We start from the raw sequence: 13,604 nt of genomic DNA, 5'->3' as shown, positions 1-13,604 counted from the left end.
GACGAACGAAGAAGGATACAACAAACTCATTGAAATGGGCATGGTCGGTGAGAAGATGGGTCAATTCAAATTGGACAAAATTTTCACCGAAGTTCATGCCCTCTCCAAGCGTAAGTACTGGGGCATACTTGAAGACGGCACAGAAATAAAACATTGCATGAAATAAAAACGTTTTTCAAAAAAGTGACATTTTTTAAATTTTATTTGAACTGTACGCTGAGTTTGTTGGAGAAGACCGTTGGGAAACTTGTTTGTTAGATGAGAAATATGAAATGGCATACCATTTTAAAACAATATATTTTTACATATATTAAATGCTTCAGGTTGAAAAACAAAGAACAAAAGTAGCAGATACAAAACCGTTAGACTATATCTATACAAATGCTGGTAGGACTATTTCAGATGAAGAAATTTCATCCCGAGCATACAGGTTTGACTATCCAGTTCGTTGGCTTCAAAGTCCTTCAGATGCAAAGGCAATAGGATTTAGAAGAGTTTTGTTTTCAAATAGAACTAACGCGTTTATGTTCGCAGTATATTTTCATGGGCAGTATAAAGGTTCTGATGGTCTAATAGACAAATTTGACGAAATGAGAATCTTTACAGTTCGTTCAGACGAAAGTCTTGAGAAAACTCTAAATGACTTTCAAACTCAAATGAACAAATACTATTGGGAATTTCAAGAAAAATACGACTCTTTACTAAATGGAACATACTATCTGAAACTAGAATATGACAAGATGAACTCCACCGTTTCATTTCAAAAGATCGAAATTAACCCTCCAAGAGATACAGAGTTTTTATTTTGGAAAGTAGACAAACGTTCTTGGGCACAATTTCTTCGGTTACTAAACCAGAACGAACCATTACCACCGATGGTCCATTTAAATTTATACTTCCACCAGCAGATTTGACAGTTTATAGAAACGTGTTTGACCCTCAAAATGTTATGTGCCATGCAAGTTTCAGTTCAAGCAACAATAGTTTTCTATGTATCGGTAAGGACTTTTATGACTTTGCTTCTAAATTCTACGAACCACCTAGTAACAGTTTCTCTGACTTTCAAGTTTGGTTCACAACAAATGGTGTGCAACATATAATACCATTGTACTATGACTTTTATCTCGAATTGTCTTTCATATACAACTACGGAAAAGTGCTGAAAAAGTGAGTTTATGTTAGCATGTTAGATCTCACCTCTTTTCTCACCTCTTTTCTCACCCGTTGAATTTTGTATAAAAACCAACCGCCGGAATTCCGGCGGTTGCTATATTCTTCACAAAATGCTTGTTTTGAGGTCGAGCCACTTTTGGCTCCACCGTATTCTTTCAACCAAAACTCATGAAATTTGGTCATTTTTCAGCAAAAATATATTTTAGGTGAAGAGGTGAGATCTAACCTGTTTTTTCACCTGTTTTTTCACCCGTTGAATTTTCATGAATTTCCTTAAGATAGAAAAAAAGTGAGTTAAAATGAGATGTTTACTGAAGGGGTCACTCGGTCACTCGGTCATTTAACATCCTTTAAAAAATGAGACAACATGACATTTTGACAACAGTCGGGAAAATGTCAAGACTTCTTCATCGTAACGAGTGTAAATGAACCAAAAATATATTTTATGTTAGCATGTTAGATCTAACACGTTTTCTAACCTCATTTCTAACCTCATTTCTAACCTCATTTCTACCATCGTAGAAAACTCTCGAAATTCATGAGTTTTGTGTGTTTCCTTAAGATAGAAAAAATAAAAATATATTTTATGTTAGCATGTTAGATCTAACACGTTTTCTAACCTCATTTCTAACCTCATTTCTACCATCGTAGAAAACTCTCGAAATTCATGAGTTTTGTGTGTTTTCCTTAAGATAGAAAAAATAAAAATATATTTTATGTTAGCATGTTAGATCTAACACGTTTTCTAACCTCATTTCTAACCTCATTTCTACCATCGTAGAAAACTCTCGAAATTCATGAGTTTTGTGTGTTTTCCTTAAGATAGAAAAAATAAAAATATATTTTATGTTAGCATGTTAGATCTAACACGTTTTCTAACCACTTTTCTAACCTCATTTCTACCATCGTAGAAAACTCTCGAAATTCATGAGTTTTGACACTTTCACAAAAAACATAAAAAATAAAGTTAGTTTTTTTAAAAAAATATTTTTTATTTTTATTGTAAGAACATGTTAGCAACAACTTCACCAAACTCTTTAGTCATGAACCCAACATCTATGTTAGTAGAAATGAAAAGCTTCATTCCTTCTTCATATACTTTCGAAACAGAAATCCAGAAGATAAAGCAAGAACTTCTCCAAGGAGATTTAGATTGCACTGCAAAAGATGAAACAAATGAACAATATCTTTATGAAATGCAGGATATTATTGACCATCTACCTAAACTTCCTGAAATACAACAACAAAAGCTCACTATTCCAGAATTTGAAGAAATAGAAGTCAAAGCAACTGACTCGGTAGAAATAAAGAAGTTCATACGTAAGGTTAACTATGAGTTTCTTGGATTTCATTGCAACCACAAAGTCATGGACAAAGACTGCGATATGGTATATTAGAACATCATTGACATATATAAATCTGAAGAATTTAAGACCTACGACAACTTTGTTTCGTTAGTTGCAAAATGTGTATGGCAGATAAGAGATAAAGATAGAAGAGGTAAAGTATGGAACGAACAAATAAAACCAGCAACTTTTGAGTTAAAGAAAACCATTGACGCCTTAGTTGTTCTAGCAGGTCAAATTTCAATGTACAATGCTAAAATGAACCCACAATGTTCAAAATGTAAAGCAGCAATGAGGAAATATAACTACTCCGTCAAAGAGATAGAACGTATGCGAAACGACTATGCTGATTAAAGAAAGAAGCAGAGAACCAGCAGAAGATAAAATGGACATGTTGACATTTCTGAACAAAAACTATCCAACTGCTGACGATTTCCTTCTTTCAGATGTCAAGAAGAAATATAAAGATACATTCAATATTGTGAAAACTTTTGATATCCTTCGTGAAGAAATAGAAGCTACAAAACTGTTTAAAGTCATGAACCATCGCAACATATACCAATGTAAAACGCTTGTAAATAGTTATGTTAGAAAAAGTGGTTAGAAAACGTGTTAGATCTAACATGCTAACATAAAATATATTTTTGCTGAATTCTGTATAAAATTCTGAGTAAAATGGCATATGGAACACATACTTTTTCAGTAAGGACATATGGGGTAGAAAAGAGGTGAGAAAACGTGTTAGATCTAACATGCTAACATAAAATATATTTTTGCTGAAAAAAATGACCAAATTTCATTATATAACTGTTATGAGTGACGAAGAGAACTTTGACACTTCGTAAAAAAAATCCCTGAAATCATATCTTTTATACAAAATTCAAGAGGTGAGAAAAGAGGTTAGAAAAGTGGTTAGAAAACGTGTTAGATCTAACATGCTAACATAAAATATATTTTTGTCTGATTTACGCTCATTACGATGAAATCATGACAAAACATATACGATGAAGTTCATTTCCTGTGTTGTTGTCAAAATGTCATGTTGTCACCATTTTCAAAAAGGATGTTAGTTGACCGAGTGACCGAGTGACCTGGTGACACCTAAAAACCATCTACCCTAAAATATATTTTTGCTGAAAAAAATGACCAAATTTCATGAATTTCCTCATATGTTTGCTACCCGAGGAAAACCGAGGGTAGAGATTCCGTACGAAAATCGTAAAAAAATGACCAAATTTCATTATATAACTGTTATTTTTTTACGAAGAGAACTTTGACACTTCGTCAAAAAAATCCCTGAAATCGTGAAAAAATGACCAAATTTCATGATATAACTGTATTTTTTTTACGAAGAGAACTTTGACACTTCGTCAAAAAAATCCCTGAAATCGTAAAAAAATGACCAAATTTCATGAATTTCCTCATATGTTTGCGACCCGAAGAAAACCGCGGGTCGAGATTCCGTACGAAAATCGTAAAAAAATGACCAAATTTCATTATATAACTGTTATTTTTTTACGAAGAGAACTTTGACACTTCGTCAAAAAAATCCCTGAAATCGTGAAAAAATGACCAAATTTCATTATATAACTGTTATTTTTTTACGAAGAGAACTTTGACACTTCGTCAAAAAAATCCCTGAAATCGTAAAAAAATGACCAAATTTCATTATATAACTGTTATTTTTTTACGAAGAGAACTTTGACACTTCGTCAAAAAAATCCCTGAAATCATATCTTTTATACAAAATAAAAAAAATAACGTTAGTTTTTTTAAAAAAATATTTTTTATCTTGTATGTAAAGACAGAAAAATGACAAACACTGAGTTTGAAACAGTTAGAAAGATAGACAATGACACCAAATTGGTTAGAATAGGTGATTTAAACGTAAGATACTCAAAGAAATACAAGAAATATTCTTTGTCAGACATTATATCTCCATCTGGAAAGAAAACACACGACTGGGTTGGAATTGCTTCAACTCAGAAAATTTTGACAAGAAATCCTGAGCTTATGATATCAGTAGCATTTCATGGAACAAGAGCATATCGCATCGACAAAAGTCTTATACCAATAGTTTTGTTATGGTTAGACCCAGTTGTTGGATATAACTTCATAACATATGGTTCATTCGATACGGAACGTTGCAGTGAAGGCTTACTTTACATCGTTCAGAAACCGAAGGACTTCAATACAAAGAGATATAAGATAGGAAGAAATCATAATATAACTCAAAGATATGACAGTATAGTCAATAGAGTCAAGGTTGTGTTTGTTAACGATATGAGAGCTGCTGAAACAGAACTGCTTGAAGTTTTTGAGAAAATGTATGGTGCTCCCACGAAAGGTAAAGAAACGTTTGAAGTAGATGAGATAGGTAAAGCTATAAAATTATTTGACGAAGTTGCTGAAAAATACATGTAAAGCGTTTATTTTTGGTCTTTTGTGAAAGTCAGGAAATAACGCTAATTTTTTATAAAATATTTTTTTATTTTGTATGTAAAGACAGATATGACAACAACAGAGAACACAACAACTGCTATCGTTCATGAAGCCATAAATGAAGAATACGAGTGGGTTCAGTTTAACAAACAACTCCGTCTCATTCGTTCGGTCAAAGACGATATGTACCAAATGCAAAGTATTTTGACAGCATGTTATGCTCCAGATACTAAGCTTCCTAAAGACTGGTTTAGGAACCAAAGCACTATTGAACTTTTGAGCGAAGCACAGCGAGACAGACTTTTTTCTGAAAACAGTGAAGAACAGCGAGTAGGTAAAAAACCCCAGTCGCCAAAACTCTATGAAAACAGTGAAGAACAGCGAGTAGGTAAAAAAACCCAGTCGCCAAAACTCTATGAAAATCGTGAAAATTTGCCAAATGGTTTGAGAGGCTGGTATGTACATAGACTTCTTGTAAATGCTGTTGCAATGTGGGCTTCGCCTCGTTATGCTTGGTATATTTACAGACTTCTTGACGAAATTCATAGACAAGAACGTGAAGAGCTAGAGAACAAGCTTGAAGCAAAAGACAAAAACATTCAGAAAAGAATACCACGTTCGGTACCAAAAGGAAAGGAAAAGAACTATAAGTATATGATTTATACTGAAGAGATGGAAAATGAAGAAGACAGAGATATGGTTATGTTGCATTTAGTCAGAAGAAACAACAAAAGCTTTTACGACCTTGCTAAGATTTACAAATCTGACAGAAATTGGTTCTATCGCGAAAACTTACCGATTTCAATGACACCAAATGATGATGTGAAACAAATAGTTCAAGATACGTTACCTCAAACACACTATGATATTAAAGGTTGTACAATACTTACCTTCAAAGAAGATTTGCCGCTACTGAAAGAAAAAATAACAGAGTATTTTGACAACTTCAAAAAGAGTAAATGAACCATTTATTTTTCAAGCTTGACTTCAGATGGCTCAGGTAGCTCTATAAGGTAAATTGTCTTGTCAAATCCTTCTGGCATTCCGAGTCCTTCCATCCGACAGGGAAAAAATTTCCCGACAACTGGAAAAAAATTTCCCGACAACTGGAAAAAATTTTCCTGTTGTCCGTCCGTAAACCATTCAAATTTTCGAAAATTGAGAACTTTTTGGTCGAACGACAGAAAAAATTTTTCCTTCCGACAGGAAAAAATTTTCCCGACAACTGGAAAAAATTTTCCTTCCGACAGGACACAAACGGATGACTGACGTTCCTCTTCCTGAATGTCTTCCAAAGCCAGAAGAACCGACAGCCCCAGCACCACAACAGACTAAGACCAAACACTTACATTTTTTACGCTTGACCTTTTACAATTTGAACTTTGTTTGCGTAGATATGAATTCTGAAAGAAGTATGAGGGTCTTGTATGACTTTGTACTTCTCCCATAGTTCATGTCTGTCAAACTTACCTGCCATGGACTCTTTCATAAGTTCCATGAAATCGTCTTCGGACAATCCGGGGAAAAGTACAATGTCAGTAAGTATTCTCTTTACATCCTTACTTAAACTCTTTGCTGTCTGTACACAAATGACAACAGAGATGTTAAAGTGTCTGAGCTTCTTAAGAATTCGACACATGTCTTGTTCTCTATTCTTTAACAAAGGATGAGAAGCAAAGTCATCTAAGATAAGAAGACATCTATGAGGGTATGTCTTCCAATCGTAAGATTGCAATTTCTTCGAAATGTATTCTATCTCTTTCTGTTTGTTTCTGAAGTGTTTCTTCTCTAATATTCTCTGCATTTCCTCATTTGGGTCTTTAAACTTCGAATTTATATACTCATTTATAGCATTGTACTTCAAAACCCTTCTTTGGTACTTCTTTATCCAATCTAACAACTCAGAGTCTTTTATACATACTAACTTAGACTTCTTTATAATATCTTTGAACGAATTGACGGTTTGGTCAAATTGACCAGAAGTACTACAAATGACAACTAACTCATAGAATGGGTTCTTCTCATCTAGTTCTTGTTGTTGTGCAGCCATTTTAAGATAAGTGAAAGTCTTACCCGACCCAGGTGGTGCAATTAGACCTGTTATACCATTCTGAGCAAATAAGAACTTGTCATGTATGGGTTTTATCTGAGCATTTTCCAACTTCCTCTTGTTCTTATTTAAAACATTCTCAAATTTTTTGTCAATGTCAGCAAACTTTTTTTCTAACATATTTTTAGAAAAATTAAAATTTTTATCTTTTAGAAAATGTCTAGCGATTTCGCTATCTATATTCGAGATAAACTTTTCGACAGCAAAACATCTGTCGACCATAAAATCTTACATAGTGTAAACAAGAAAGGTGAATTTGTTCTAAAGTTCTGTTTCTGGGAATATGACAAGAACCATAAAACATTAAGCAGAGCAGTCTTAAAATTTGTCAATGACAGACTTGTTGACAGAGATGACGCCTCTTGGAGAGATGAAGTCCAACAAAACTTCTTAGAATGCAAAGAAGACACATGCGCTGTTCTTGAAGATGAAATAGAAAACAGAATAGAAGAGCTATTAAAGGACAAAGAACTTTTACAAAAATATGGTTCTGAGAAGTTTGACATAACTCCACCAGAAAAGAAGAAGAGAGAAAAGAAAGAAAAGAAAGTAGAAGAAGAGAAGAAAGAACCAGAGCCAGAGAAGAAGAAATTTGACATGTAAAAATAAAATTTTATTTTTAGAACATTTCTGGGTCAATGTCAATGTTCTCTTCCTCTTTAGGAGCAAACACTGGCTTAGACTCTAAAATCTTTTTACCCAATTTACCTTGAACTTCTACAACTTTAGACTCATAATATTCATAGTCGTCTGCTTTCTTTGGTTCATAAGGTATAACAAGTTTGTATGCTTTGCCTTCTTTAAGGTTTGAGAACCTTCTGTCAAAACTTTCTTTGACTGCTAACAAACCTTCTATGTCTAAGTCTTCAAATTTCGCACCATTTTTAGTCACAATAGCAAACTTAACTGGTTCGATGTTCCAAACTTTGCTGAATGAAGACTTTTCAAAATGGTAGAAGTAAACATTCAAATATGTGAATGGGTCTAGTTCTTCTTTGACTTCTGTCATGTACTTGTTTACTGAGATGAATTTCGTCATCTTTTCTATCGGATAAAAAATATTTTTTTTTAAAATTTACTCAGAAAAATTTTTCTTTGTATATACACCATTCTGTACGTCTAAAAGACTTTTGACATTTGCCAAGAATGTTCGTTTAGACGCTGTCATATAACCATATTCTTGACAATATTGTTTATACGAATCGTACAATGACCTTTCATCTAATGACACAAAGTCAGTTTCATCTATGAACAGTTCATATACACTCTTGTTTGCTTCTAACAATGTTTGTCTCTCTTCGGTATGTGGAATTTGTCTTGGATTGAACTTAGAAATATCTAATGTCATGAAATATGAGAACAAGTGGTTGTAAAAGTCAGATGTCAAAGTTTCTGACAAAGCGTCAAAATATTCTGTATCTTGCATATGAGAATCTGACGTTCTGACAACTACATATCTTCTGTCAGAACTTTCTAACTTCATCGGAACAGCATTGTTTGAAACCATAACGAAGTTTGCAACATTTTCACAAACTCTTTGGTCTTTATATTTTCTTTCAACAACTCCAACTTTGTCTGTTATAAGACTCTTCAAAGCATCTGAGTTCAAAACTTTTGTTGTATCTATACTTTGAAGTTCGTTACATACTATAAGTTTCATATTCTCTATTGAAGAGTTAAATTTACCGCAGATGTTTTCTAAGTTTGTCATATTCGGATTCGAATAGCCCTCTAACAGTTTGCATAAGATATCTGTAAAGAAAGTGTTCTTACCTGTTCCTTGTTTTCCAATTATAATGAGAGCAGTTTCATTTTTAGCACTTGGATGTTGTAAGATGTTTGCAAACCAACATAAGATATACTCATAGACTCTTTCGTTTCCATTGCATATAATTTCTTTGACATGGTCTAACCAAGCTTCTATAATATTTTCTTTCCATTCTACTTGTTCGTATTTATATCCAGTGAAGATAGAATAGAAGTTTGGAGAAGGTGTATAGAACTTTATACCTCGAACTGAAAAATCTTCTAACTTTGACAATAAGATATCCCAAGCATCTAACATCTTCATGCCAACTTGTACAACTTTTATTTTCTTAAGTTTCTGTCTACATTCTTGTTCTGAAACTATTGTTGCTTTAGGTTTGTTAAAGACTACATCCCATTCTTTCATAACATAACATTCTGGGGCAGAGTCAACATAAATGACTAAACGTTTCAAATTCTCGACTGCTTTGTTATAGTCTCGAAATGGACACATATTTCTGAATGTTTGGAAGTCATAAAAATCTGAAACATCTATTCTGTACATTTTTATAAAAATAAAAAAAAATATTTTTTTTATTCTTGAGCTATTTGTTGCATTTGTTGTTCTTGAGCTATTTGTTGTTGAAGTTGTTCTTGTAATACAATACTTTCACCAGTTGCATCTTCCAATTCGAAACTTTCTGCCGTCATTGACAAATACATAGGACATAAAAGTTTTACAGGAACAAAGTTTGCGTCAACTAAGGTTAAGTTTATGTTTGCTAAAGTGTTTGAGTTTACTAAAGCTGAAAACTCTGCATTCGAATGAACAATAGGCAAACCAGCAGAGAATGTGTTATTTATACGCATAAGTATCTTTTGGTCATAGTAGTTTCTGTCGACATTCGAATAACACTTTGAACCTAAGTTTGAAACAATATATAAAATAGGTGTACTTAAAGTCAATGGAACAGACATTCCTTGTATGACACCTTTTCCTGTTATAGGAAATTGTTGGTAGTAAAAACCAGATATAAGTTTTTGTATTATAGCTCATATTGTTTATAGTAAACTCAGTCGGACATCCAAACATAATGAAACCTGCTCTAGTTGCAGCACATTTTACACCCGTACTTAAAGTATTAAATAAGTCAACAAAACCTGTTGGTGGTATATCTGAGTAAGTATCTTCATAGGAGTATTTTTTACCATTCACAACAATAAAATCTTCTGGTGTCAAAAGAGCAAAACAGGCTTTAGTCGTCATTGTGTTTAAAGTTAGTTTACAATATCGTCCTTGAGGACTTTGTAAGTTTGTTGTTATAGAATTATATGACTCAGGGTTTTTAGTCGTAATAGTATAAACCATTGTGTCTTCTGCCATTTACTTAGCAAATAAATTTTAATGAAATGTTGTGGTCGTCAAATATTTTTATAACGTCTGGGAAACTATATTTTAAGTTCAACGTTTCACCTCCTTTCATAACGTATATCTTGTCAATGACATTATATGAAACACCACAGCAACTAACGTCGGGTTCTATTTCTTTGATGTTTATATCGTCTGCCTCTGTCAAAAGTTTCAATAGTTCTTTCAAAACTTCATGAGGTGCAATGACATATGAGTTCACTTTTACAGGGTTGTGTTCGACCAAGTTTAACATTATACCTAAAGCTTGACAAATCTTCTCCTGAGTTTGAAGTTTGTCTTTCAGTTGTTGGTAGTCGTTTCGAATATCTGCAACAGAACTTAAGTCTCTGCTAACTTCAGGGTATGTTGTTGTTGTTCTTTTACAGGAACTATTGTTATACCATCTTCGTCCTCGTATGGTTTTCCCCACTTCAACATCTCTGTCTTTGACATTGACAATAACACTTTGACTGTTTGTTTGAGTTGGTGAATTTAACTTCACATCTGCCACCGCCATTAAACCTTTTGAAACACTTACGCTTCTATTTTTCGGAAATGACATTTTACTTAGAATAAAAAGATGGACGTATTCGAGTATCTCTTCGAATTGAAGCAAAAACAAAGTTTACACACACAAACAATACAAATACATTGACAGAATAGTTCTTTATACAAACAATGGAAAATGTTATAGAATAGCAGTCTTTGCTGAACCAAAATATTTTCATAAAGCAAAGAAAGTTGGTATAACCGAAATGGTGAAAGTTCTTGAAGCAGACAAAAATATAACAACAAAACTGACCGATATTTCTAAAGGAAAGTTTATAATACAATATTATGTCAAAACTGGCGTACTGTCAATATTTGACGGAGAGAAGTCAGTTCAAGAACAACTTACTGACCTGCTGCCAAAATCTGCTCGATGGAAGCTGTCGTTATGCCAATCTGAGGAGCCCCAGCAGGTTTCATCGAACGAATCTTCAAAAGAGCATCTTCCGTGAAAAGTGCTATTGGTTTTGTAAACTTCTTTGCTTTCAATTCATCTGGACCGTCTCTGTCACCAGTATATTGTATTTGAACTGTACCAACAGTTGAAATACCACCCATAAAGTCTTCTGAGTCAGCAAATGGAATGCCAAGCCAAAAGTTTGAACGGTCTCCATTTGTATATTGAGTTTTTTGACCTCCTGTATGAGTCCATACTTTCACATATGGCATAATAGAACTTTGCATTTCAGGGTTAATGGTTGTTGTGAAGTTGTTGTTAAAGTTCATAGCATCTAATGTCAAGTTGTATGACCTCATATCCTCAACTGTAGAATATTCTTCTCTTGGATAATATTTGCCATCTATGTTTATATGATATTTAATACCGGGTTGTAGAAACAAGAATAGTCATTTATAGTTCGTCTGAACAGTACAAACATAGTATCTGCATGTTTCATTGCAGTTGTTAAGGCAATATCTGTTCTTGCACCTGGGTCAGCACTTTGGTTTCCAACTTCACCTGCAAAGTCTTTGACAGATATTTGGTGTATAGGGAACATAAGTGGAACTGCAATATATTTGGCAGCTAAAGCATTTGAAATATCTGGGTCCAACATATAGACTGCAAGTCTGCTTTCTATTCTCTTGCATTCAAATTTTTCGCATGTGAACTTAACTGGGTCCCAAGCAGTTCCAGCAGCATTGAAATAATAGTTTACTTCAGTGTTGAAGTTTGAGAAACCAAAGTCTAAGTCAACTTTGTCTTTGCAAAAGTCACAGAACTTGGCTCCACCAGTTCCAGCTACAGTAAGAGTGAATGGGTCTTGTGTTGGTGCAATGACTAAGTTATTTTTGCTTGGAGTAAGTTCGATAGAAATTTTTCCTGCCCAGTTTGGCAAGTATCTTAAAAACCTGAAGATGAGGAAAGATGACAAAGGAACTCTAAGTTTCATTTTTACTTTAGTGACAGCATTTCCATCTGAACCAGAAAGGTTAACATAAACTCCTGGAACGTTAGGGTCAAGTCTCTTATTTTCTCAATAGTTGCATATGGTCTGTTTGTTCTCTAGCTTGTGGTTGTACTGAGTTTCTCAAAGCGAACCATTCATAGTTTGCCCATTTACTGTTTGAACTAAGTCAGAGTTAGAATATATCTTATATCCCATGAAAACTTCTGGAGCATATTGGTATCCGACATAGAAAATTCCATTGCAACCTTTCTTGTCAGACAACTTGGCAGAAGGTTTTATTTCAATGTCTTGTTCCACGTATAAGAATGAGTTGTCAATAGAAATAATATGAAACCTGTCGCAAGCAATATCTACTGTTGTTGAAGAACCTTCTCCAAACTCACCTACATTTCCATAAGAAACAGCAGTTGTATATTCGTAAGTTCCAGGAACTATTTTCTGACCTTCTAATGGCATTGTCGCATTCGTTATACCATTCGGAAACATTTCCGTTCATGGCATCCAAAACTGTTGGCGTTATATTCTGAGCGGCGTACATTTCATATGGGTAAAAATATAGAATAGTTGGATTTATGTGTCATAATAGAACCCACTCGGACCAAGCTTTACTTTCTTCCTGACTGAGTTTTTAACTCTTCTTTTTCCTTCATTGCCACTACTTTCACTAGATGAAGTTACTTCTTCACTATTTTCACTTTGTTCTACTCTTCTTCTTTGGTGTCGCTTTTGGTAACTTGCCCTCTGCTTCAAGTTGTTGCATCTTTGCCTCATGTTCACCTAGTATGTTGTAAACTTCCCATGTCCTTTTTGCCTTTGGGCTCTGGTCGCCCATCTCAGGTAACCTATATCCTAGAAAGATTTTGTCATAGTTTGTATTTGAGTCTTCGCGTATTGTTTGCATGACTCTTTCCTGAGTTTCCGGTTCAAGCTCTTCAAACAGAGCTTGTCCATATGGAATAAGCTCGTTTCCAAATATATGTTTTTGTAGCCATTCTGGTTTTCTTTCCATGTTACCAACAATATCTTTTGTGAATGGGAAAGCTTTTACCCAACGTTTCAGGCTTGCGTCATTTATTTCTGTAGTTGGTTTTATTTTGTCAAGGAACATGTTTTTTCAATACTAACATTTCATTTGGTACTGTCCATTTGAGTTTTCTTAAATATTCATCCCTTCTCAGTTCATTGTCTGCAAAGTAAGTTTTTATGACATTTTGTAAACTTTCGTTTGCAAGGTCATGTACAATAGGTTCTCTTCCTTCTCTATCCCTAACTTTCTTTCTAAACTCTTCACCAAATATACCATCTTATGGTTCTGTGTAGTTCTTTGAGATAAATTTCTAGAACGTCAGGTGTTATATTTCCATCAGCCATGTTCATTTCATACTGGTCCAAAATATCTGCATGTTTCATATCTTTCA

General features: G+C 33.9%; 5 protein-coding genes and 5 pseudogenes across 10 annotated transcripts, besides 1 other annotated feature; 4 read left to right on the top strand and 6 right to left on the bottom strand.

The window, feature by feature from the left end:
• Positions 1-13,604: part of a mobile genetic element that runs on past both edges of the window.
• On the top strand, positions 315-951 carry TVAGG3_1044580 (annotated as a pseudogene). Its single transcript has one exon. A coding segment is annotated over exon 1 (637 nt).
• On the top strand, positions 2,370-3,097 carry TVAGG3_1044570 (annotated as a pseudogene). Its single transcript has one exon. A coding segment is annotated over exon 1 (728 nt).
• Positions 5,340-5,920, top strand: TVAGG3_1044560 (KilA, N-terminal/APSES-type HTH, DNA-binding family; the record flags this gene model as incomplete). Its single annotated transcript, XM_051255646.1, has 1 exon — positions 5,340-5,920. A coding segment is annotated over one exon (581 nt), but the record flags the coding sequence as incomplete, so codon positions are not given.
• On the bottom strand, positions 6,557-7,191 carry TVAGG3_1044550 (protein of unknown function, DUF4106 family; the record flags this gene model as incomplete). The annotated part of the gene is made up of 1 exon (XM_051255645.1): positions 6,557-7,191. A coding segment is annotated over one exon (635 nt), but the record flags the coding sequence as incomplete, so codon positions are not given.
• Positions 7,228-7,674, top strand: TVAGG3_1044540 (uncharacterized protein; the record flags this gene model as incomplete). Its single annotated transcript, XM_051255644.1, has 1 exon — positions 7,228-7,674. One exon carries the CDS (start codon positions 7,228-7,230, stop codon positions 7,672-7,674), a length of 447 nt encoding a protein of 148 aa, XP_051081218.1.
• On the bottom strand, positions 7,691-8,110 carry TVAGG3_1044530 (uncharacterized protein; the record flags this gene model as incomplete). The annotated part of the gene is made up of 1 exon (XM_051255643.1): positions 7,691-8,110. The coding sequence occupies one exon, from the start codon at positions 8,108-8,110 to the stop codon at positions 7,691-7,693; it is 420 nt and encodes a 139-aa protein (XP_051081217.1).
• TVAGG3_1044520 (uncharacterized protein) lies at positions 8,147-9,382 on the bottom strand (the record flags this gene model as incomplete). Its single annotated transcript, XM_051255642.1, has 1 exon — positions 8,147-9,382. One exon carries the CDS (start codon positions 9,380-9,382, stop codon positions 8,147-8,149), a length of 1,236 nt encoding a protein of 411 aa, XP_051081216.1.
• Positions 9,412-10,201, bottom strand: TVAGG3_1044510 (annotated as a pseudogene). The gene has a single exon. A coding segment is annotated over exon 1 (790 nt).
• On the bottom strand, positions 11,123-11,627 carry TVAGG3_1044500 (annotated as a pseudogene). The gene has a single exon. A coding segment is annotated over exon 1 (505 nt).
• Positions 12,128-12,724, bottom strand: TVAGG3_1044490 (annotated as a pseudogene). Its single transcript has one exon. A coding segment is annotated over exon 1 (597 nt).

Source organism: Trichomonas vaginalis, chromosome I, assembly GCF_026262505.1.
Source record: "Trichomonas vaginalis G3 chromosome I, whole genome shotgun sequence".
Taxonomy (NCBI): Eukaryota; Parabasalia; order Trichomonadida; family Trichomonadidae; genus Trichomonas; species Trichomonas vaginalis.
Note: the sequence above shows the minus strand (reverse complement) of the source record. Positions and strands in the feature narration are given on the sequence as shown.